The 27,351-nt window shown below is 39.1% G+C and overlaps 1 protein-coding gene across 1 annotated transcript in view; it reads left to right on the plus strand.

Moving 5' to 3' along the window:
• The window catches only part of LOC115819389 (B-cell receptor CD22-like), a 64,475-nt gene extending 39,368 nt beyond the window's left edge, over positions 1-25,107 (plus strand). Inside the window, exons 2-6 of the mRNA XM_030782945.1 lie at positions 23,822-24,082; positions 24,202-24,351; positions 24,693-24,789; positions 24,897-24,951; positions 25,060-25,107. Coding sequence (XP_030638805.1) covers positions 23,822-24,082; positions 24,202-24,351; positions 24,693-24,789; positions 24,897-24,951; positions 25,060-25,107 — 611 coding nt within the window. The remainder of the gene's footprint in view (positions 1-23,821; positions 24,083-24,201; positions 24,352-24,692; positions 24,790-24,896; positions 24,952-25,059) is intronic.
• The last annotated feature ends 2,244 nt before the right edge of the window (positions 25,108-27,351 follow it).

Consider the following 27,351-nt stretch of genomic DNA (forward strand, 5'->3'; position numbering starts at 1 on the left):
CACAAGCTAGGGGCAGACCAAATGACACTCCATTATTTCTTTGGTCAGGAATACCGCAGTGGTTCAGGTTAAGATGACTATGTATTCCCAAGAGGCATGCACTTAACACAAGATATTGTATATAAGCAATGATGGATCTAAATCGCCAAAGTGAATGCTATAAATTGGCCAATACTATTTTAATGTGAAATGATAATGCTAGCAACACTGCACATGCTCCATATTCACACTACCGGCCTCATGCGCTGTGACCCCAGGCAAATTCTCACCAAAGCAGAGACAAAGGGCTGTTTGAGGGTTAAGACCTGGTGTTAGGGTTCAGGTTAGAATCAGGGTTAGGTTAGGGTAAGGGTAAGGGTTTGGGATAGGCACTTAGTTGCGATGGTTGAAGTTAGGGCAAGGGGTAGGGGATGCATTACGTCAATGAATTTCCTCACAAAGGTAGGAGTGTGTGTGTGTGTGTGTGTGTGTGTGTGTGTGTGTGTGTGTGTGTGTGGTCACATCTAAGTGATATTAGTATTAAGTCTAATATTCACAGGGGACCATTAACCAGAATTTCTCTTTACCATTGGCACGACATATTTGGAGGTCCCACAGAGATCTGCTTCCTCTGACAGAAGCTTTAATTCTCTCTGAATGTATTTTTACCATTACAATTGTAACAGCTGTTTGGAGTATCTCGCTGCGACATATTTGGAGGTCCCACCGAGATAGTTCTTTTAAACATGCTTGAATTTTCCTAGAATTGTTAGCATCTTGAGTCTCTTGCTGCAACATATTTTTGAGGTCAATCCTTTTGTGGGACACTCCCACAACAACATATTTGGGAGGTTTTACCAAAATCTTCTTTCATAGTTGCTGTATTTCTGTGATATAATTTGCAGCATTGTGTCAGCACTAAGTTGTGGTAACTAATTAAGTTATCGGGGAAGTAGTGACGTACACTAACACGTTAGGAATTTAGGGTCGGCACACACACTCACACATAGATCAGACCATTTCTGCCCCAGCATCAGCTAAGCTCTCCCCCTCCCCTAAATCTCCAAGAGCAACCACCCCTACCACTCAGGCCTTTGGAGAGTACCTGAAGGAAACACTGATGGCAAATTTAATGAACATCCTGAAGCATGACCCAACCCTCGGCTTGAAAGCAGAAGTGTGGGGTACAACAAAACAGCAGCTGCAGTCTGCTGACCAAGAATTGACTCGATCCAGAGCAGAGCTCAACTCACTCCATCTCCAGTTCAGCTACTGGGAGGCCGAACTGGAAAGTATCAAAAGGCAAAAATCCCTTGCCGAGGACACTGAACAGGAACTTCAGCAGAGGCTGAAGTACAGGGAGGCTGAGTATGCTTCTCTTCAGTCCTGACTGAGAGTCCAGGAGGAAGAGCTGATGGCGCTGAGAAGGAGAATGGAAGGACAACACGCCTCCCTAGAGCCCAAGCTCAGCCCTGCATCTTCCACAGAGCAACTGGACCAGGCACCTAACTTGGGAGAACCCCCGCGCCAAGTCACCTCTGAAAAAGGAGTGCCAAGTGACAAAGGGCACCAAGAATGGGGCTTCACTCTAGCATCCAGCAGGATTTCCCAGAGCCCCACCACCTCTCTGAAGGACCAACGGCCCCTCCTAAGTACTACAGTGCTGAACTCCAACTCCCAGGGTGCCTCTCTACAGAAACAATCCTCCAGGTGGGAAGACCACGCCTCTCCCGATGTCATAGCCAGCACAGCTGCCAACATCGACCCATTTGACCCCCTTAAGGAGGACTATTCTGTGGACTCATATCTAAAGTTGGTTGCTTATCATGCTTCTTTCCTGCGGCTGAGGACAGATGAAGATAAGATCAACCTGTTGATACAATCCCTGACCTTAGGTCCTAGAATCTGGGCTGTCGACTATCTCAACAATTACCAGCCCACATTCAATGAACTGTGTCGAGCTCTCAGAAACAAACACCAACCTCCTACCAACTTCCTGACCACAGCAAGAATGTTGGCAGAGAGAAAACAAGGAAGCTATGAGAACCCAAGGGATTATCTAGACGCCCTTGTCAACATTTGTCAGCGAGACCGCTACCCCCAAGGTTATGAGCAGAGCCTGCAGACTGCTTTCATAGAGAACCTGCATGACGATATTAAATATATTGTCATGGGGATAGCTGAGAGATCAGCTATGCCGCCCCTTCGAGTAGTGGACATTGCAGAGCGGGTATGGCACAGCTTTCGCCATAGGAAAACAGCAGCACCAAGACAACCACAGGTGTTTGCTGTTAATGCTGCAACAGCACGGCCAGGCAGACAGCAACCTGCCCGCCAAACCAAGGCAGCTGACAAGCCTCACACAGAGAAATGGACTCAGCCTGCCAAGGACCACTACAGCAAGCCCTGCTCACCATTGCGGAAGCGTCCAAACAACCACAACTGTCACCCTCAACCAGAGATGAAATCTCTAAGTGACAGACTGACAGCCATAGAAGCACTACTGAGAGCTAAACAGTGGTCTCAACACCACTACCTGATCAGTCTCCTGGGAAAAAGAAGTCACCCAAGAAAAAGACTCCAACAGGTGAATTTAGCTCTTCACGATGACGGTTCCCTGCCTCTGCATCCACCCCGCTTTGGATTTGACCCCAGCTGCAGAGGATGAACTCTCCCTGCTGCCAGCAAGAAATGGATTAACACAGATTTGCCCACTGATAAGAAAAGGTCCAGCCAACAGACTGCATGCAAAGGTGAAGTTAAATGTCATGGAAGTGGAAGCCTTCTTGCACATGGGAGCAGAAGTCTCCCTCATGACCCATTCACTCTTTAGTGAACTTCAAAGACAGTCACATGTCAAGGGTCTACCGCTGCAGCTTCAAGCCAGTGACCTGAATTTCACAGCTTTTGGCAGCACACAGTCACAACTACTCAAGGGTGTGGTTTGGCTTGAATTAACACTTGGGCAATTGGCAGCCAAGCACCCTGTCTATATGGCCTCCCATGAGGACACGATGCTTTTGCTCAGCATGGACTTCCTAAACTGTTTCAAGCCCCTTTTTGACTGCCATGAAAATATACTATGGGGCTCACAACCATCCTTTGACTTTCAGGGTACCTCCCCTCACTCACATGCCCTGAAATGCAAACTTGGAGTGGTAACTTCAAGACATGCCACTCCAATGTCCTGCTGTACTCAAACAGGTTTTTCTAATTGTAGCATTTTAGTTTGCTAATAAAGTGGCTTGTGAAGGTGCACAAACAAATATATCTATGTGTACAGGTTGCCTGTGTGTTTCTGTAGAAATATAAAAACCCACAACATCTCTGTTGTACTTCCCTCCAACAGTTCCTATGTGGTGGTCCACTCCAGCATCTTGTAAATGTTCTTCTAATGTTAAAATCTATGTCCATGTAATATGTTTTGTCATACCCTGGTTCTCCCTCTCTCCCCCTCTGTGAGTCATTTTTGTGTTGCTTCCTGGTTTCCTTTGCTTCCCTTTGGTGACTGAAGCATTAGTTAACAAACCACATTATTAGGATTAGGTTTCAAGCATAGGTTTCAAGCTAAAATAACTAATGAATACACAATACTGTTGAGTCATGTTGTGGTGAGATGTGGTATTTAAACAATACAAATTCAGTATCCAATTCAGCTTCAGTAGTGTGATTAATTCATTACAACGCACATTTCCTCTTAAACAATTTGAGAGCTCTTTTATGCAAAACTATGTAGGAGTTTTCAAACTGTATCTTTGCAGTTTGCAAATAAACTGGCTTGTGGGTTAGACAAACAAATGTATGTGTGTGTGTCTGTAGAAATATAAAAACCCGTAACATTTCCATTGTATTTCCCTCCATCATTTCCTATGTGTTGGTCCACTCCAGCATATGGTAAGTGCTCTTTTCAAATGCTACAATTTCTATACATACAATATGCTTCATCACGCCTTGGTTGCACACCAAGAGATGAATCCTAAATCTCTAAAAATCTCCTGTAAAATTGACATTAACTCCACATTTTAACTCTGCCCACAATTAACCCATAATGGATATGTCTGAATGTGGCTGCTTAGTTTGTAATGTACAATTTGTATATTTTTAAATTAATGGGACAAATTGCACCTTTTAAAACACATGTCTGAAACACACTTACACTTTTATTTTAAAGGTAAAAATGACTGTAACTACGTAGTTAAATGGGTAATGGTATTTCCTATATGTCAATCTTTCATCTTTTTTCTTTTCTCAGTGGAGTGCACGCATTACACAGCCGTTACAGTCACTTTTGTTCTTGTCAGTGTGTTTTGGGCTGTCATTATTGTCTTAGGCTATCTGAAAATGAGGTGAGTGACTGAAAAATCATTTTTGTCTAAGTTTATTGTCTACAATATACAGTATCAATGCATACAATCTGTCCCATCAATAAATAATCTTGTTTATTCCTATGACAGAAAGAGGTACTCAGCTGGAGACTGTAAGGACAGAGGGGGAAATAGACAGGTGAGCTTGTTACCACAGATGCAGTGAATCAAATATAAAACACATCTACAGCGCTATTTCCAAGGTAGTTCCCAAACATTAGTGGTCATACAAATGACCCTCTTTCTCTCTCATTCTCTCTCTCTCTCTCTCTCTCTCTCTCTCTCTCTTTCTCTCTCTCTCTCTCTCTCTCTGTCTCTCTCTAGAATGTCAATCCCAATGCTGCTAAGAACACATATGAAAACATTAACCTTAGCACCAGATCGGCTGAGTATGGTACTCTGGCTGTAAGTGTTGACATTTATGTGACCAAAAGTGTTACTTTTTTGTTTGTTTGTTGCCACAATGGCAAAAAGGTACAATGTTTGTTTTTGTGTGTAGTAAACGTGTATGTGCTCTGGAATATTCTCTGTGGGTATTTTGTGTCTTTATTTTATATTTTCTCTTAGAATTTGAATGCAGCAGTTGAGGAAACTCCTGAGGACTCAGTTTATGAAACATTTTAGAAGAAAGAGTCTCCATGGAGACACATTTAGCTGAAGCAGACTGGGATAAGAAGACAAAGTCAAGTTTACTGGTCAGTGAACATCAACTGAGCTTTATGTGTGAAGTTCTTCAAAAATGTGGCATGTCGTGAGATTGAGAAAACGTATAGTTTCAAAACTTTCCATTTCTTTTTTGTTTTGCTTTGCCACTCCATGTTTCAATAATACACATATTTGTGTTTTAAGTCTTTAAACATGAGCGTTCATGTTTTGTCTTAATCACACTTTTATAATATTTGTGGGGAGTTATTGTAGAATTATATCTTTCTGTGTTTGACAGTGTTTGTACTTTGGTAAATCCTATCACATATTTTCTTTTTTTCTTTTTTTTTTTTAATCTCTCTACTTTACCAATCAGGGTGGCTCTTCCGAGGTGAGTCACCCGGCTCTAAAGCAATTAAAGTTGAAGTTATAGCAACTCTGTCCTTTTATTCTTTTTCTATGTTTTTTGGTGTATTTCCTTGACTACAATTTAATATCTCAGAGAGTCATATTTACTATTAAACATAATTCTCCACTGAAATATCTCTTTCATTTGCCTATGCACTTGAGTGCTTTTCTGTACTATAACTTTACACAATTTAGAACATTCCATTCATGACACCCTTAAAAGAAAAAAAAACAGAAAGTGAAAGCACATAAACAGAGGAAACACCATTACAAAAGAAACACTACAACAAAATATTTAGAAAAATGGACAATATAGGAATCTAGGTTTTAGAATTCTTGTTTAGTAGAATTTGAGTAATGCTTTAAGACAGAAGATTTTTAGTAAGTTTACAGTAGAATGGTAAACATTTGAAAAATCTAAAATACAACTGAAATTGGAGATCAAATGTTAGACTCAGTATCCATTATCAGTTATGTTAATTATTTTCTTTGTGTAGCTATTATGCAGATAGGTTGTTGTATAGAGGAAATATGTGAAAGTTAAAATTAAGTCTGTCATCTAACTGTCAAGGCATGCTGACAATATCTATCAACCTTTCCTGAGCTGACAAGGTGAACTGACTGCAGTACCACAACTCGGGTCTGCAAATATTTTATTATCAGGTTTAATGATGTCATGAGTGGGTTGTGTGTGATGGAACCAAACTCAGCTTAACATTTCCCTTTGTGGACATTAATTAAACCCTGAAATATAGAATACCAGCAAAAATCCTTCAGACTCACTTGCAGATTCACTCTCATTTAGCCAACACATATGAATATGGGGGCGCTAACAAGGAGGTGATGGAGTAAGACAGGTATCAGCTAGCTCTGCTGATAATTCGATAAAAAAAAATTATTTTGCCGCCCTACACTCATAAAAAGTTACAGACTGTTTTTTTGAGCTTTATATTAATATCTTTTATGACTTGGACGTCGACATTGTCATGTGAATGGCCTCTAAAAAGCTAGGGAAGTATAAGTATACTGGAGGAAATGGCACTCCGCAGTCGGACCAAAGTATGGCGGACATAAAGACTGAAATCCTTTCCTCACTGAGAGCAGATATCGTCACGCTCTTCAGGTCAGAGTTTAAAACAGTACTTGCCGAGGAATTAACTCACTCTCTCACTCATTATCTAAGCCACTTATCCTGATTAGGGTCACGGGGGGTGGTGGAGCTTATCCCAGCACTCATAGGGCGAAAGGCGGGGAAACACCTTAGACAGGTCACAAGTCCATCGCAAGGCAGACACACAGACAAACACACTCACACACACATTCATACCTAGGGGCATTTTAGTGTCTCCAATTCACCTAACCTGCATGTCTTTGGACTATGGGAGGAAACCGGAGCTCCCGGAGGAAACCCACACAGACATGGGGAGACTCCACACAGAAAGGATCCTGGTCACCCGGCTGGGAATCGAACCTGAGACATTTGTCAGGGTAATTTTATGTCCTTTGAACAAGTAGTACAAAAATTTAACATCCCATGCTCCCATTTTATAGATATTTGCAGATTTGGAATTTACTATCTTAAAATTCAATTCATTTTCCTTCCCTACCACCTATATGTCTAGTAGATTCAATAATAGGAATCGACCCACATTCCAAAGGAATAATTGGCACTATATACTCTTTTTTTTTAAACTCGCACAGTTCTGATGCTTTTATGTCAACAAAAAATCAATGGGAAGAGGATTTGGATACAGAATTAGCAGACGAAACATGGCAAAATGCCATAAATAAGATACTCCTCCTCAATCTGTTTACAACATGTAATAATTCAATTCAAAATTCTTCCACACTTACATTGGTCTAATGTAAGGTTAGCTAAGACATCAAACCCACATGTGACCGTTGTGAGCAAGCACCAGCCACCCTCTTACATATGTATTGGTTATGCTCAGAACTGAGTACTTTCTGGTGATCAATTTTCAAGGTTTTGTCAGAGATCTTGAAAGCACCCATAGAACCATCTCTGGTTACTGCTATATTAGGGGTTATTCCACAGAATCTCCAACTAACTAAACATGCTGAAAACATACTAAGCTTTACAACTCTGCTGGCCAGGCGATGTATCTTGCTGAAGGGGAAGATAAAGTTCACTCCAACCTTTAAAATTTGGATAAACGACATTATGCATCATTTGATATTGGAGAAAATTAGATATTCTATAAGAGGATGTGCATTAAAGTTTTATACCATATGGCAGCCTTTTTTGTCCTATGTAGAAAAGATGGATACTACTGAAATTTTACTTCCATGAATACCTGTCCATTTTGTTTTTTGTATAAACCTGATATGTTAGGATTGTAAGAATGATTACCCAACATGAATCTGAAGACAGACATGATTTATAAGTGGGATGGTGCAACAGGGAGGGTTTTTTTTTTTTTGGTTTGGGAATATGGGGAAAGGGAAAATATTTGTACAATGGAGTGAATGGATGCATTAATGTATGCTTGTGTACAACCTGAAAAACAAATAAAAAGACATTGAATAAAAACACATATGAATATGTGTTATATGGTGCCAGAGGACAGAAATTATCCATTTGAAACATATATCTGAACACTGCACTGGAAATAATTTAGCAAGTAACAAGTTACGACCTTTAGCAGAAGTAGGTGATACTGCTTGAGAGGCCCTGTAGGCACAACATCGACACACCTGAGGAGAGGAAGATCCAGCCTGTTTTTCTCTTGCTAGCTGTGACTGTTTTAGACAGTTTGTCCAGCCTCTGAATATCATAGTCCAATCAGCGTCACATCGTTTTTCGTGGAATACCGCCCCTTTTGGGCAATTTCAGTCTGATTGAAAATCGCCCAGATTTCTCTGATAGATTCTCATGTTAAGGCAATTTTTTCGAACTGCAGGCAATGCAATGCAATCTATATGGGTTCCGGGACAGCTTGCATTAACGTGCTTTCGTCATATGTAACCTGGTGTAGGGATCACCGGGGCAGCCAGCAAACTTGTCATATTCAAAGTCAACATGGCTAATGGTAGCCCAATTAAGAGCAGCTCGATCGTGTCATTAAGAGCAATACCGTTTATGTGTTTATGTCTTTGTTCATGTGTGCCAAGCACGTTAGCAGTGTTGCTAATTCACCGATGTCAGAAAGCATTTCGCATGCTTAGTAAAAAACAAACTCTTTTAATTGTGGTCTTGTGTTAAATTGGTGATTAAGTCAGGGATAACGGTTGACAAGCTGTCCTGACATGAAAATACTGGACGAGACGTAGGCAAACTTAGCATAGAGTTGCAGTGTGGCGAACTGCATGCATAGTACCAACGAGCTCAGATTGGCCTTTTAAGAGAAGCAGACATCGTATTTTGTTACCTCGGTAAATTGCGGTGTTGTGTTAATTTGGTGATTGTCAGGGATGAAGGTTGACGAACTGTCCAGATACGGAAATATTGGACGTGGTGCAGGGAAATCCCGCTTCAAGTTGTGGAGTTTGCTAAGGCAGTGCCTTTCACTATGCATTTAAGCCTATTAATTTACGCCTGTGTGTGTACAAAGGAAATGTTATGGTTAATCTAAAAAAAGCTCACCTGTTCATGGTATTACTTTTGGCAGATTGCTTGGTTCACATAAAAATGATTCTGTTGAGAATAACAGACTGTGTAAAATTTTGTCAAGCCTTTGAGTTGGCCTTGCGCGGGCATAGTGAGAGTGAGAGCTTGAAAAGAATTAAAACTTTTCTCAGAAACACCATGAGACAGGGAGGCTGAATGCATTGGCCATGCTGTCAATGGAAAAGAGGCTGGTGACTGAGCTGACTGACTTTAACCAGAGTCATTAAGAAATTTGCCGATCAGAAGGAAAGGAGAGCAAAACTTATGTTTAAGCAGTACTACTGGCCAGTGTTGAGGCAACATTACAGTGTGTTGTGTTGTTTTTACATTTGCCTTTTTTTTTGGCTGAGCTATGAAGTGCCTCAGTTTGCCCCCCCCCCCCCCCCCATTTTTAGAACCAACCGCCACTGGATAAAACACATAGTGTTGGTGTAACATATGTTAAAAGCCTTAGCGACTATTCACCAATAAAAAATAAATAACCAGTAAAGGGATACACAACACAGAATTCACATTCACATTATTTCACAGTAAAAAATTCCAGTGCAGTAGAACAGTTGTTTACTGTTGACGTTTCCTGCAAATTTTCTGCACATTTTCACAAAGAATGATATGGTTGAATAATATGGTGACATGGAGTATGAAGGACCCATTGGTATCTTATTACAGGTAGAGCAGGAGGAATGTTCTCTGATAAATAAGAATTTTATGTAATGAAGCTGTTCCTCAGGGTTTTTTTGTTTGTTTGTTTGTTTTTTTAAAGCAATGTTTGATTATTTTTTAAATTAGTATCAGAGGTGATCTGGAGGCCTGTAGTATCAGAGGTGATGTGGAGGCCTGTAGTATCAGATGTGATCTGGAGGTCTGGGCTATATCACCATATTTGTGTACTTCACAAATAACCACTGTGTCTCTGAATACAATCCCAGTCTATTGGATAATAAGCAGTGGCGGTCGCTATAAGGCTACTGCTAAAAGTATGATGACTGTTATCATAATATGACCAGTCTGAAGGGTGAATTTTCATCTGTGTCTGTGTTCCTCTGTAAATCTTCTCCAGAGACCCTTAAGCTACACTGATTTTTATATGCAAATTATTGAAGAGGAACACAAAATGTAAAATGTCTTCTAATTACCATGACAACATCAGTGTATGGCTAACAGTTCAGTGGTGCGGGTCTGAACTTACAGCTGGCACTTCCTCTTTTTTGTGGTGAGAAATTTTACATCAAAATCCTCTTCCAGAGCCCCAGTTCAGACTCACAGATGATTGAGATGATGAATTCTCACATTTATGTATGTCATAAAAAGGAATTTAAGTCACAAATTGACAACATTTAAAGTTATGTAAAACATTAGATTTGAAATCATGTGCCAAATCTGTTAAAGTTTAGTTTACCGGTTGTGTTTGAGCCAAAACATGTAACGTTCATTTACCACTTAATAACAAAATTAAAGTAGAGTGTTTTTCAATAAATACGTCCCAGTTCACTCTGTACGTGTTTACTGTGCTTAAACCACAGCTTTTAAATACTGTGACAGTTTCTTAGGCAGCTGAACACTGAGAAGGAACTTGTTTCTTCCTGCTTTCATTTGATGTTCATAGATATTTGCCACAATTTAAACACAGTTTGACTGTAGAGACTGTCAGGTCAACATCTCCTTTTTCTACGTCTCATAATGTAAGTATGTTTCACTCTTTAACATTCCCTAATATAAACAAGTCTATAATTTACTTAATGTGCTGAATAAATAAACCAGTAAACAAACAAAAAAAAAAAAACAGTAATGACAATGATATGGTTGTGTGCTCATGCATGATCATTCTTAAAGGGAACTTCGGTTGATATACTCAGTAATTCAGTGCAACAGAATTATCAGCAAAAATCTTGGCTTGTATGACATAATATATTTAATTCGATGAGCAGATAAGTGAGATTGCAGCATTTTCTCTGCCTGCCCTTATCCAAGTGACTGTTAAAAACTGAATTACGACCATGATTCTTTGACTGAGATTTTTTTTTTCTACAGACGTAATGCTACAATGCACCTCAAATGTGTGACATCACTTTGCTCTGTTCTGGGTAAGACTTTTTCATGGTTCATTTCATTGTGGGTTGAATAATGTAATACCCTTTCATGTAAAGGTAAATCTCCATGATTGCACATACACACTGTGAACAGTGAATTTGTCCTCTGCATTTAAGCCATCCAACACACCAGTAGTGAACACACACACCAGACACAGGAGCAGCATTCCTTCCTCTGGGAATCGAGCCAGCAACCCTTCGGTCACAAGCCCTGTTCACTAACTTTTAGGCCACAGCCTTTCATACTCTTGTGTCTCTGTGTGCACAAATCAAACAAGGGGGAGAACTGCAGGGTTATAGAACAGAGGGAATTAAGCCAAGGCCTGTTAATGGGAAGATAAAACAAATTAGGAAGGGAAGGATTCATTGTGCTGGGGAACACAAACAAGAAATAGACGAGAATAGCGTTTCACTGCAAGGCTGCTTACTGCAGTACATTCCCAATGTACAATGTAAAGTGTAAAAACATGCAATGGAAGAGATGTTAAATAGATATTGAATATTTACTTTAAACTCCAGGCACAGTATAACAGCACACAGACAGGTTTCTGCTTTGAGAGGAGAGCCCTTACGCAGGTCAGTGGGTTTAATAACATGCTTATTAATTTTTAGAAAAGAACACTGAAAAAGGTTCATAGAACAGTCCAAAGGGAATATAGAAATGATGCAAATGACTGAAAACAAGGCGACTAAGACTGGGCAGTGCTGGGACAGAAATAAAAATTGAGTGGTTAACCAAGATGAAAGAAAGAGAAACAACAGAAATATGGTCAAATAATATCAGCATTTTTTAAACCACCTGTCTATGAGTGGTCAGTTAACTGTTATTTGATCAATTTAATCTGATTCATTGAACATCAGCCATAAATTCCATTCTCTCAGGGGGTGATGTAATCTCATTGTATATGAATTTATTGATGTCAGGTTTCGGCATGGCGAATGCACAAATATAATCAATAAACAACCCACTGACCTTCACACATAGGTTTAGAATCACTAGAGTCATTTGTATCTAAAAAATTTGTTGACCGACAAGTGTCTGTCATTTAAAACACTTTGAAACTCATGATATATTTCTGATGAAATTTGGATTCCAATTAGCAATTTGGATGAATTCAGAAAGCTTTGGCTCATCCATTACTTGCTGACAAAATGTCTGACTTGAGCTGAGGCAAGATGTTTGGGTAAAGACAGCTTTAGGAGTGGAAAACATGGGCAATGTCACAAAACACCAAGTACGACATGATCTAGTTGCAGAGTTTAATATAGGACGATCCAATAACATACAAATTTGATAACTAGGTCAATCAGGGGCAAAAACAGTGTCATAGAAAATCCAAGAGGCAATATCCAAACGAACAGGCAAGAAAATAAAAAAAAAACAGGATAGTCAAAATACAACACGGCTCAGTAATGTTTCCAGGAGAGAACACGAGACTTTGCAAAGACCAGAGGAAAACAGAGGTTTAAATACACAGGACTTAAGGAGATAACAAGAAACAGGTGGGCAAGGATCAATGAGACAAACCAGGAAGTAAACACACACACAAGACCGCTACCAAAATAAGAGTCCGTTAGGAGTCTGGGGAAGGGGACCGACTTATCATGACTAAAATTACTTCCCTCCTGTTTTTTCTGCAGGCTTATCTTATATATGTCAGATTTGAGAGAGTATCTAGAAGTAAATGTCACCTTAATCCTCCTAGTCTAGCAGGCTGGCTAGAATTTTACCTTTATTCTGCTGGCTAGAAAATGATAGCTGAGTACTGTGCGCTCATTACCATACATACATATTATTTTTTTATTTCAGTACCAAAGTGTTGTTCTATTCAAAATCCATGGATCTACTCTAAAATAACATTCAAGTTATGGAGGAAATTTGTACACATTATTGTGAAGCTGGGTCACAGCTTAAATAAATAAATGAATTCACCGGGGTCAACTTAACTCTGGATTTCAGAATATAACTCCATAAAAGCCCATAACATCTCCACTGTATTCCCCTCCAACAGTCTGTGTGCTGTGGATGTCTGAAATGGCTGGTAAGTGCTCTTATTTAACTTTAACTATTTCTGTGTGTGTAACGTCCAATGATTAATACTCACGTAGAGGCTTTAAAAAAAAACTTGATTACTTCTTTGGCAAGAAGGACTGCAGTACTTCAGGTTAATATGACTGTGTTGTTGTGCCAATGGTACAGATAAATGCTGGTTAATGGTTCACAGTGAATATTAGACCAAATACTAATATCACTTACCTATAACCATTACCTCATTTAATCTGAACCCAGTGAAATCACAGTTATTCTGAAAAACACTATTTATTGTTCCAAGCTCTGAATCTTGAGCATAGAAATTATTTAAAACAGGGCCAGTCACACGGTGCAATGACTGAGAGGGCATTTGAGATTTGCCAAGGGGGATCATTTTCCAGTGTTAGATCGGTCTGAGTTACCATGATGCAGGCTTGAATGGACTTATTAAAATTTAATTATGCAGAGAGAGGTTGGAATTTTATTCACCCTATGCCTAGTCCACTGCCTAGTCCCTCTCCTTTTTAGGATTCCTCTCCTGTCCTCATTCTCTGTCACTCTCTTAATTCTCCTGTCCTCTCCTCATCTCTCCCTGCTGCTAGCATCTCTTTCTCTCGCTCTCTCTCTCTCTCTCTCTCTCTCTCTCACTCACTCACAGAGAGAGAGAGAGAGAGAGAGAGGGAGCATGAACGCTTACAAAAATATAAGTCGAATAATCACGCACCCTATAGTTCTATTATTTCACATCTGAAACACACCAAGAATATGCAAAGCTTGGAGTAGGTCAAAATTTACACCATCCTACCATTTCAGAAAAGCTGTAATCTCCTTGACTTTGCGTTGAACCTCTGAAATAACTTGAACTTCCATTCATTCTCTCTGAATCTTAAAGTAAGATCCCACTTGCATGCAAGTTGGATTAACTGGACTTTCCTCTGGTGTAACATGCTCCTCCTATGCTGACTGAAAGTGATGGTTGAAAAAGAGTTCTCGCATGTAGCTGTAGAGGCTCCGAGTGTGAGCTCATGCCTAAATGCAATTTAAACAGTAGGCATAGCTGTGAGAGGCCCAGACAGCTGCTGCAACACATCAAGCGGAGACCAGTTATTCCTACCAAAGCAACCAATGTCATTTCAAACAAACTGAGCAGCAACAGAAAATTCAGCTTCCACCAAATCTGTTTTGGTTAGATCCAGGAGTGGTTTAACCATTGTAGTATCGAAAAAATCCTTATTGCTAGGATCTAAGGCACAAAGATTGAATCAGCTGACTGCTGCACACACTGAACCTTTCTGTCATTTTTCCAATCGCAGCATCTAGGGTGCTGAAGAAGAGTCTTTTGTATTCGGTCTCGTCTGTCCCATCATTCTGCCCCACTGTGCTTTCCATGACAAAGTCTTCAAGGCCCCTACTTAAACATTTTCACCATTTTGCACTTGGCTGTGCATTGCATCCGACCTACAATGCCTATAACTCGCTATCACCTCTCAGCTTCTCAAGGCAGTCTATCACACTAAGCACAAATTTCAACCCCCGTGTAGAGGTCAGTTGCTTAGGCCTGAAGAACTGTGTTTGCAGGACCCAGTAGCAGAAGGATCTTATGTACCATTGAAGCAATGAATTGGAAATCAGTTTCAGTCACCAACTTGGCCAAACCTGAAGTCTCAAGTTTTATGTCAGTGTTAAACACGCCTCATGAGCAATCAATGTCGGTCAGAAGGCTGACATTTTTTTTCATAGCACAATGACCGACACTGTGGCTAGATGCCCTGTCCACAGTTGTTCAAGGAGCCTTTTCAGTGTTTCTCCGGTGTGCTAAGCAGTCACAGTGGATTTCCTTACAAACTTGTACAGCCAGGCCCAGATTAGCACCATGTGGTGCCCCAGTGTCACCACACCTCAAGTGCCCTATTCGTACGACTATAGAACAAAAAAAGTGAGACCACATATGAAAAGTATTGCACCCGTAAAGACCATAGATTTACACACACCTGTGTTAAATACCAAGCTACTAGACTCCTACCATTTCAATCCAGCCTTTGGATATTCAGTTTTCTTTTTGCTTACAGTTTTCTTTTTGCTGAAGAAGGATTGTGAAAGTCCTTCTTCTAGTACTTGCAGTTTGGTTCATGCCTTGTAGTGTAACTGACAAAATCGACGTCTTTTGAGCCTTATGACATAGCCCCCTTGGGAGGGCCCTTCGTTACGTTGTAATATAAAATAACCATACAGGTAAACAGGAATATGACAATCTTTTATACCCATCATATTGATGGTTTCAAACAGTCTTCCACATTAAAACAACCTGATATGATTGCTGTTTTTTTGTTGTTGTTCTTGACTGTTTTGCTTTTAAATAAATATAGGTACATTAAGGCCCTGTCCACACTAACTAAATTTGAAAACACATAATTATTTCTCCATGTAGCCCTTCAATCCACACTAAAACAGCATTTTCCACCACCAAAAATGATACTTTTCGAAAACTAAAGTGCATAAATTTGAAAACGCAGGGTCGGGAAAAACGGAGAGTTTCAGAGATGATGATGTACGGTTGCCATGACACTGGCAAAAGTTTGTGCGCCAGACACCAAAACAAACATGACAGATGAAATGCGAACAATGCTGCTCTGTATATCAAATTCACTAATATACCTTCAATTACAGATCATCATACTGAACAATGTACATTCACCGCTCTAACATAGAAAATGAGTTTTATATTTGCTGTGATTAAGTAATGGAAAACAGCTGCAACAGTGGTTCAAACCCTACATGGAGCAACGATTTCGGACACGATTTGGTCAAACAAGTAGTTTGTAAGTCTACCTCATCGTCAGTCCATTTAATAAAACTTGCCTTGGCACTTCTTGGCTGGATCATTGTAACAGTAGGCTCTCTAATCAGCTGCTAAGTGCTGCTAGCTTTAGCTTGTTACCTTAGAAAATGACAGCTGTTCACATGTATGCAATCAAAACCGAGTTGACCGGAAATGGCGTAACACCAAGGCAATTCAGCATTTTGTTGTGGACGTAGAACCTTTGGAAAATGGGATGAAACAATAGTGTGTATGGAGAAACGTTTTTACATAAAATCTGTGTTTTCAGATTTACCCGGGTTAGTGTGGACAGGGCTTAAGCTCAGATGCATTGGTGTCCCCTGGTAGTTGGTGCTTCTGGGTGCTCACCCAGTACCATATATGGTAGATCCGGGCCTGCGTAGAGACTACCACAAACATCAAAAAAATACTGAAGAGCATTTTCAGAGGACATGGCATGCACAACTACTAAAAGGAGCTGATGGTTAAAAAGGGAATGTATGGTATTTCCCTATTGAGTTTGTCCTGCAGCACTTTTTGCATGCCCTCCTCTTTCCCAGACATCACACTGGCACTGGCGAAACACTGACTTAAGATCTTGTCTGTGCCAAGGCCGATTTTAGTTAGTTCCAACACACAAATCGCCAATGACAATGCATCCAGTTCTTGAATCATTGCCATAGAAAGCAGGCGCTCACACACTTCATTGCTTTCACTAAGATAGTGGACGACAATGGAAATATTTTCACTGCCGCCTACCTTAAGTGTGTATCAGGAGTCTCCTACTTCATTCGCGATTTACTCCTGCACAATCTCACTCATTAACTGTACAATCTTATTTTGAATGCCATGAGAAGTGTATGTTACATTGGCTGGTATGGTTCTGAAACCTTGAGCAAGTTCAGCATCTTTTCTCATAGTGTAATTCATTAATGACAAAAAGAGCCCACTTCCTTCCTCTCCCATTGAATCAACACCATCCAGTGTACCCCTCAAAGGGAGCCTATTTGATGCAAGGAACTCAATTATATCAGTTGTAGCACACATGTACAACTGATTTATCTCTAGCTGTCCAGCATTCACTAATAGCAATACCTTGATTCCTGTCGCACTACATTTGTTTTTTTACTTTCAAAGAATCATGTATTTAATATGCTCTTTAATGGATGCATGTCTTATAAACCCCTTAGTGGGTCCATTGCATGCCGCCAATTATTGTAGCCTGATAGCACAAAAGCCTTATCTGTGCCAGAGCTAAACTTTTGGCAGAAGAAGCAGAAGACTACATCCAAAGACACTAAGTATTCTAACCATTCCCTTCTTGAGTACCACTGTTTATGAAATGCTCGGTTATTGCAACCAAAATTCTTCGATGAGTAATGCTCAAGACAGACCTGGCTAGGGGGTCATTCCATGTCATTTCAACCAAATTAGGAAAATCTTTCCACCACACCATCTCAGAATTGGCTGATAATTTTGGTCCTGAAGAGTACACTCTGACATGACATATCCCAAAATTTTTAGCTTCCTACTCCCAAAACTTTTCTGAATTTATTTAGTACTCATGAAAACTACCTTTAAAGTAAGCTTTTTTTTCAGTCACAGTCATTTTTCTGATTTTGGCCATAAATGCAGCCAGAGTTCTGAAATTTGGCATGCTGATTCAGTGTTTCCTGTAGATTCCAAATCTGTAATTTGTTTTATGCTGGATGGAATGACTGAATAGATATACAGGCCCAGATATGGTTACAAAATTTGTCTGAACCATATTTAGAGGTATAAAAAGTCAGGAAAATAAAGGTGTGCAGAGCTGATTTTTTACAGTTTTGCACATGATTACAGGCAATCTAGGAAAAATAGCCTCTGGAACGATTAAAGTATTAATGTTGATACAGTGTCTTACCTAAATTTAGAAAAATGCTTTTCAGTCACTTTGTGACAGGGGTCATTTCACCTGGTAGCAGATGAATTGTTCAGGGAACATTTTATATATATCAAAGACATTATGTACAAAATTTCAAGTATGTGTTCCTTCTAGAATAACTTTCATGAGCTGCGGATTTATTGTCACTTTTGTAGTCATTGCCGTGTTTAATTCTGTAACCACAAACAGTGAATGAAAAAAATACTTTTACTCAAGCCTGTAATGCCTAGAAGACATTGTTTAACATGTTTACATAGACGGATTCATTTTTAGTCACAGAAAAAAAAGACTTGTTTTGGTTGTACCTCATGGACGATACCTCAGACAATTGGAACATCACATTAACCGCATTAACATCACAATACGATTGACTAAAACATTGACATAGAAATACCAGAACATTTGAAAGGGACGTTAAGTCATGCTTGTTTTCCTATAAATGCCTGAAACCATTTCTCGCAGTCCTTGAAACAGTCATCTGACAGTGTGCACTGTCGCGCTGATCACCCTGCTATATTATGTACAGTAACTATTCGGAGGATGTGAACAAATGGTACCCAGTATTTATCCAGTTGTCCCTAATTCAAGTGATGAGTGCACTTATTCATTTTCATGAATAACACCATGGCATCCTGTTGGTCCTCTAACCTCTTTCTAATCACTCCAAAATACCAACTTTCACAAATTTTCCTGGCTGCGGGTCATTTTGTTGGAAATCTGGAGATTGCTGGACTGTGTCAGTAGAGACTGAAACTGGTATGTTCAGTGTCTTGAGACAACAAGACACTGTGTCTTGGTTCTTACTTGCAGACAGTAAACACTGTCAGATGACTGTGACTGAAAAATGCTTACTTCAAAGGTAGTTTTCACAAGTACTAAATAAATTCTACACAGAAAAGGTTTGGGAGTAGGAAGCTAAAATGTTTAGATATGTCATGTCAGAGTGTTTTCTTCAGGACAAAAACATTATCATCCAATTCTGACTTGGTATAGTGGGTGCATATAGTTCAAATGACATGGAATGACCCAGAGGTGTTTGGCCTATTAAACCATTTTCTAATATCCATTGTAAGATTAGCTAGATAACTACATTTTTCTCACTGGGGACCAGCACTGAACATGCACTCAACAATAAGTTCAACGACAAGTCAATCAAAACCACTCTCCGAATGTTTATTTTACAGGTTGGTTTAAATGTTATGGGTTGGCTGCCTATTTACCTGCAAGATAACTGAAAGATGCTTAGGTTTTTGCCTAGAGGGAAGGGACACTCCTTAGAATTTGTATTAATCTTAGCTCAGTTTAAATCATTTTACAATAGGTTTTTCCAGCTAAGGAATAATAAAATTAAGTATCGTAAATTCTCAAATAGTGGCCGAGTCACAAATTATTCTCGGGGGTGCAAGTAAAGGCCCGTTCCAGATACAGGCCAGGCAAAAAAGAAAAAAGAAAAAAGAAAAAGAAAGAAAGAAAGAAAAAAGAAGAAAGAAAAAAAATTACAGAAAGGCTGAGATGGTAAATTCATGAGAGAAGCATTATAGTTACTCAAAGAAAATGTTTACTATTCGAAATGCAGAAATGTTTAAGTGTTTCTCCACAAAGCCAGCAACCAGCTACAAACAATCTGGCTAACTGACAATCATAGCTTACCATATCTAGTTTGGCTGGGTAAACGTAAATGTAAGGGGAAGGTTTTTCTTAATAAAGAGAAACATTTCCACTCTCTTACATGTAAGCTGTTTTGTTTCTTTCATTAACAACTTGAGAAGCTGCGCTAAAGAGTCATTCACTCTCAACACTAGTGCATACTAACAGCGCTAAACACTAAAGAAATTCCAAATAGCTTACATGATTCCAAGTTTGACAGAAACATGATACTGGAAAAAAAAAATAAAATGAAGTCACTATGTGACTGCACTACAGGCTGCAAAATACAAGATATGTATCATTGTAAAAGTAAAACCAGTAAGGATAGAACTCCTGTGGTTGACTTTTATGACACTGAAATAACAACATCCACAGAAATGTGTCAGAATCACAAAAAGTGAATGAACTGTGCACTATAATATCAGTCTCTGACTTTGTTCAGTAGGTTCCTCTGAGATCAGACTGGTCAATGGTAACTCATCCTGCTCTGGAAGAGTGGAAATCTATTATAATAATCAGTGGGGAACCGTGTGTGATGATGCCTGGGACAGTAATGATGCTGAGGTGGTGTGCAGACAGATGGGATGTGGGAGAGCTCTCAGTGTACATGGGAGTGCTCACTTTGGTGAGGGGAGTGGATTAATCTGGCTGGATGATGTTAACTGCTCTGGAAGTGAAAGCGCCCTGGAGCAGTGCTCACATGGAAGATTTGGAACACACAACTGTGAACACAAGGAAGATGCTAGTGTTGTTTGTTCAGGTAAGACATTTTTGGGGGGGCAGTGATGTGTTTTAGAATTGAAGTCTGCCTTTTTAATTATTTCTTATTCTAAATTTTCAATCAAATTTGAATTTGGGTGTTGTAGAGTTTTGGTGTGAAACATTGCTTCAGAAAATATTGCACTTTATTGTTATAATGGACAAAGAAAGCCCACAGACCATTTGTGAAGATGATCTTTTTTATGCAGCGTATTGTTTTCCATCCACTAAATAAGAATATATTCTACAACGACTGAACTTTTTCAAAAGCTTTTTTTTGTAGATTTAAAAGGATTTGATGTGTTAACATTAACTTTCTTTAAATATTCAAATGGGATAACCAATCAACAATGAGAAGTGAGTTTTCTTCTCATATAGCTTCAAGAATCCAGTCTTCAACACTTTCAACTGGGAGATCAAGGTGGAATGACACACTACATTGACGATAGCACAACTACAATAAACCAGAGATCTTCATCTACAGACTGCTTGAGTACAACACGCATGACCTCATTCTTCAAGACCGGGGAAGCAGTGGCTGGAGAAAAGCCAGCTGGACTGAACAACGTTACATGCAATGTCAGTTGATGAATCCGGGGTAGCAGCTGCTCTGACAAAGGTTGCCGGTCTCGTTGATGTAGGATTAGGAAGGATTAAAGGAATCACAGTGAAAGTCAATCCAGAGGAATCCAGACCATCAGCCAAAGTTTTTAAAAGCCAGGAAAACTTGCTTATGCACTTAGACTCAAGGACAAGACTGATGCTGACCATGTTGTCCAGACTGACGCTGTCATTCCAGTGTCTCACAGTGAGTGATCCCCTGATCCTCCACAACGGTGCCTGCCCAAAAACAGGCATCTCAATTTTTGTGGCAACTTCAAAGTGCGGCTGAATACTGTACATATTGCTGAATAGTAGCCACTGACCATCATCATATGTCTCTTTGCTGGATTGACTATCAGGTAGAAAATCAGAAAGACTGACTTGTGTTAAGCATATTTGCAGATGCACATCAAAAAGCAATACCAAAAGTACCTCACCATCGCCATTCATAAGGGTTCTGCATTAGTGTCAATTAATGTTTGGGATAAAGTCAGTGCCCTCATTGTTCCAGCTTGCAGTAGAACAGATTGAAAGTACTTGGGGAGCTACATAAGTAATATCCTAATCAAAGAAAAATTTGCATTAACAATTTTATTCATCTACATTTACATTTTTTTGTTTAGTAGATGCTTTGATCCAAAGATAAAGATGACAAAGAGGATCCTCACAAGCCAGACAAGACACTGGAACAGCTGAAGAGTACAACCTTCGGTTTCACAAGAACAAATGTGAATTTCTCAAGCTATCGGTTGAATACTTAAGGCATATCACAAATGTTGAAGATGTGTACTAAACAATAAGATCAAGCAGCAGGTTAGCTGCACATGGCTTATGAAGGCTGTAGTGGCATGTATATCTTTTAAACCGTAAGTAGAAAATTTCTTGCTTTGAAATGCTGGAAGATAACTCTGTGAAGTTGTATCAAATAAAAAAAGAAACAAGGCAGGATCCAGCTTTGTTCCTTATGCTCAATGTTGTGATGCAAGCCAATGCCAATGATGCAGCAGAGTGCTTCCTCTGGGACATGTGTGGCACCATACAACCTCAACTGAGAAGATCAGGTCTGGACAAGCTGCACTAAAGACATTGTAGCATTACCAGGATGAAAGAGAGGCTATTTTATTTCTCATCCTCTGAACTGGAACTGGAAATAGAGGCCACAGCTAAATCATGCCACTCCTGTCAAATCATCAGGAATACACCCAGCAAATGACAATGAGTTGACAGTGACTTCCCATGGATTTTGCAGGACCAGTGGAAGAACACTTGTTACTGAGAATACTATCCAGACCCAGAGAGAGACATTCACATGTGGTCTGCTGCCACTGTGGTCACAGTCGCAAAGAAACGGAACAGTTCCTATACAGTAATGAAGTCAAGCACACTCACTGGAGTGTATAGTCCAAAGTGTGAAAGTGTCTTGCAGCCTTTCATTTTCAGAAATCTATGCAAACACAAAGGCACCCCACCTTCCTCTTCATGGAAACGCAACTCAGAACACATCCAGACCTGTAGAGAAATGCAGAGAAATCTGGTCATCCAGAGAGCCAAGCAGTCCAGGTCTAAGCTGCTACTGGCTTCCAGCTACTATCACTCACAAAACAGGGCCGAACTTATACAAAGCGCACACCCATGACAACCAGACCTGGCATAGATGTCTGGTTCAGTTACTTTCTGGAAAGCCGTCAAACAGTGGGTTGGAAATTCTGGAAAAACACCACTATCTACCTCATCAGAAGAGCTAACCATCAATCTGAAGACACAAGCTGTGACATTTTCTCCTGCTGTTGTGGTGCAGAAGCAGTTGGTTTCAGTCAAGTAATATGATTAGACAAGAAGCATTACATGAGCACTGTTACTAACATGATATACAATGTAACGGCACTGGGATGTTTTACCATATATATCATACCACTTTACAGCATCATTAACATCCTACTACACAAAGTCAAAACCCGATTGTCAGCAAACTGATTGTAAGCTTGACAAAGGTTGTGGTTGTGTGTCTTTGTCAACACTGAAAAGGACAACTGATCATGAAAAGCATCATTTTAACCTTGCTTGGACAAACAATTTCTTGTTTAAAATTCCCAAATGCTAAATAAATGTACGTGTGTTTATAGCTAAATGATATATATGTGTATATATATATATATATATATATATATATATATATATATACACACATTTCTGGCCCATGAACAAGGCCTGGTTTTGATATGAGGCCCATATGAATTTGTAACTGAATGTCCCTGACCCACAGGAATGGGAAACCCAGGGACTATATGACAGAATAATGAGAGAGTCTTCCCTCTCTCTCTAGTTGTACAGTCTAAATTCTCTTTGAAAGTAAATATCTTATTCAATGGGAACAAAATATTTGTTCGAGTTTCTGTAGTTTATGCTTCGGCTAAATGCATTATGGGAGACTGAGTTAATATGTGCAGAAGAAATGAGACCCCTAATGTGAACAGATGTTAATAAGTAAAAATGTATTCAGCTGAAAACTTCACCTGCCTTGTTCTCAGTCCCTAAAGTGAAGGTAAAATACATTAAGGACATGAAATTAATCAAGATCAAACAGGTTTTATTAAGCCACGGTGCAGTCCAGGCATCAGTCAGTATCTAATAAACATAATCCAACACAAGAGACAAAGAGGCAAAAACAATCAGCCTGATCCAATGAAAGTGACGAGTGCACATACACGCATGATAAATGAAGAATGGGGCTAAAGCCAGGAATTCAGAGCAGAATTATAGCATCACCAGTGTCAGCTCTGAGTTCAGTGGATTGCACTGTCATAGAACATAGAATTATGTGGGAGACAATATATCTCTGATGTGCTGTGCTTAAACATTAGACACACAAGTACATCAGTGACAGTAACTTGGAAAACTGTGAGGGATTTTGTCTTAATTTACAGATAAGCCAAGGAACACTAGCATCTTCATCAGTCCCTCTGGTGACATAGTGGAGGGCAGTTCAGTGGCTCTGACCTGCCACAGTGATGCCAGCCCACCAGTACACACATACACCTGGTATAAGAATGGAACTGGAGCTGTAAGTTTAGGACAGAACTACACCATCACCAACATCAGCTCTGAGTTCAGTGGACAGTACTACTGTAGAGCTGAGAACGAAATTGGAGATAACAACTCCACTGTAATGTTCCTGAATGTTAAATGTGAGTATATCAATGTAAGCAAGCTAGAAAATTCTAGAGGTAATTATATCAGAGGACAAAAACTTATATATTCAGTAAAAGCAATTAGTTAAAATGTTACTTATATGGCTAAAATTTAGATCCCCCAAAGAGCCCTACAGTCTCCATCAGTCCCTCTGGTGAAATAGTGGAGGGCAGTTCAGTGACTCTGACCTGCAGCAGTGATGCCAACCCACCAGTTCACACATTCACCTGGTATAAAAAGAATGGAGCTGAAGTTACTTTCAAAGGCAAAGGAGAAATGATAAACTTGACCTTGTCCAGTTGTGATGGTGGACAATATTACTGTGATGCACAGAACCGAATTGGAGTTCAGAGGTCAAACATTATTTCAGCAGTTCCCAGAGGTATTTATTATTAAATAATTTAATATTATTTTTTTTAAATGTTGACTTTTCTCTCCGAATAACAGGAAACCAAAAGCTTTCAAAATGCTGGTTTCATGGCGTATATGTTTTAAAATTGTTACTTTTTAATAGGAGAAAGCATTGACTTTAGAGTGATGACAAGATTCATCATCTAAACTGAAAATGGTATGTCTGCAATTCCTGTCATCTCTGTCCATTTTCAGTGAAGAACAAAACAGATTATACAGCAGTTGGAGTCACTGTTGCTGTTGTCAGTGTGTTTTGGGCTGTCATTATTGTCCTAGTCATTGTGACAATGAGGTGAGTGACTCAAAAATTATGTTTGACAGATTTTATTCTCTATGACCTGGAATATCCACATACAGTGTGTCTCATTAATAAATAAACTGTGCTTATTTCTGTGACAGAAAGAGGAATCCCACACCAACTAAAGACCTCAGGAGTGGAGAGAGTAGAAGACCGGTGAGCCAGCTAGTACAGAAACACTGGGGAGTGTGTGTGTGTGTGTGTGTGTGTGTGTGTCTGTGTAAAATAACACCTCTAAACTTTCTCTTGTTCTTTTTCTGACAGACTCAGGAGTCAGTGTATGAGAACATTGTCTTTTACAAGAGAAACTGACCCATTGAGAAGAAGTGCCAAGATGACAGGTGTTTTAGAGCTCTCATTATACCTCTGAATCTTTGTATTATGCTTTGTAGCCCTACAGAGTTCCATCATTGCATGCACATGTATGATGAATAATGTAAATAAATATGAGGTGATGTACATTTAGATATGAATTATTAATAATAATAATCTAAATAATAATAATAATAATAGTAGTAGTAATAGTGGTAATAGTAGTAGTAGTATTGTTGATGTTGTTGTTTTGTTGATGTTGTTGTTATCAGTATCATTATTATTGTTATTATTGTTGTTGTTGTTAGTAGCAGTAGTATTAGTATTATTAGTAGTAATATTATTATTCCTGAGTTCTCATAATCCTGTCATGTTATATTAGTTCTGTGTTCTGAACAGTAGTTTCAGACGCTCGGTGTATCAGTTTATTATTTATATGTAATTGTGATTTTGTTATTATACATTCTACGACATGCTTCGAAAATTAAGTACATGATGCATTTTTTATCAAGATAAAACTTAAATTATATTGTAAATATGCCATGCTTTTATGATGCTTAGGGATACTGATGAAAAGAATGCAGCTCTGCATGATTATTAGTTATGTCCTTGTATCTCAAAATGAAAAACAAACCATATGCAGCTTTGCTTCTGATTTCACTGAAAGGTCTTCCCAGCCCACTCAGTCTCAACCCCTGCTTGGACATTTTACTCTACTCATGCACTTTTGAATAGTCATTCTTTCCTCCAGCTCACTGAATGGTCCCAGAGGTTAAATAAAAGGCAACCAGTCAGTGTACTCTGGCAAATTAAGCCATTTGTGTACATCTTACAGCTTTAGGAGACTGTTTAGCTTAGTGTAAGGATAAAATTATGATATAAAAAACAAATAAATAAATGAAAAACAAGGGCATACTTTATGTACATTGGGCTGTAAATGTATTTAGGAAAAACATATCTGATTCTGTTTGGATATTTGAGATTTTTTTCTACTTGTTTATTTATTTATTTATTTATACCATGAAATTATTTCATGACAGTAATTTTCTGTCATTCCCAATCATGATGTAAACTACAATATTGTGTTTTTTTAATATGGTTTTGCCTTTATAGTCATGTTTTGTTCCAAAGAGTCCCACTGAATTACACTGTTTTCAATAATGCTGTGCTCTTAGATTTCAGATTTTTCAGGGTTTTTTTTTTTTTTGACATAATAAATATTTGTTGTTAGCAGTATTTAATTCACAGAAATCGTTGTCTTTGTTATAATTTAAACCTAGATTGTTTTTAGTAACGCTGATCTCTCATAATATATTTTGCTTTTTCTTAGGGCCATTGTATAGGATGCCTGTTTGTTTCAGTAGAATTTGAATGAATATGTATTTGATATATTAATGAAATTGCACTAACCAGTGGGATGCACCATATCATTCAGCCTCATTTCTGTTTGAAGCATTGCTGAAAATAAATATTTAGACATCTGAACAATTTATAATTCTTGTCTCTAGCAACAGCGATACACAACTAAAAACAAGACTCAAGACTCTTATGTAGTCTGACATATTACAAAGGGCTGACATATTGACAGAGTGGAGATAGGCCACCAGATCTCACTGAGCAGGACAATGGCCCATAAGCTAATATCCGTGTGTTTTTATGGAAAAGGGAGACCATGAATAGCCAGCTAGCTGTAATTATGGGAGATCCAAGTCACACAGAAAGTCATGTGCATTTATTTTGACAGTTCATTCAAGAGAAACTCTATGCTTCACCGCCTCGGACTGTGCGTATAATTGCCTGGACTTGACTGCGCATTAATCATGTTAGTTCTATAGCAGTTACACCGCAGTTTATTGCTCGTGTTTTGTGTGCTGCTTCGTTTTTCCTCTACCAAGGTTTCCACTCCTGTCAAGCAGTTTCTACAGTGTTGTGCGTTACTGAAAATGTAAGCTCTATGTCAAAGATATCTTGTTTACTCTGTGTTAAAGATATTGTTTATTTGCTCGATGTTTTCGTACCTGAAGTGTGCTAATTTCTGTTGTGGTTTAACGTTAGTCATCCAACGCTATCACACCATTTAGTAAATGTAAGTGTTCTTGAAACTGTGTGCATTTTCGCGTTAACACATGCAGTTAATATTGCAAATTGAAACCGCAGAACTGTTGCGTTTTCAACTTGTTTATTAATGCTGTGTTCGAAATGTCCGCATGTCTACTCAGTCACTCACTATACAGTGTTTGCTAC

This window comes from Chanos chanos, chromosome 8 (genome assembly GCF_902362185.1).
Source record: "Chanos chanos chromosome 8, fChaCha1.1, whole genome shotgun sequence".
NCBI lineage: Eukaryota > Metazoa > Chordata > Actinopteri > Gonorynchiformes > Chanidae > Chanos > Chanos chanos.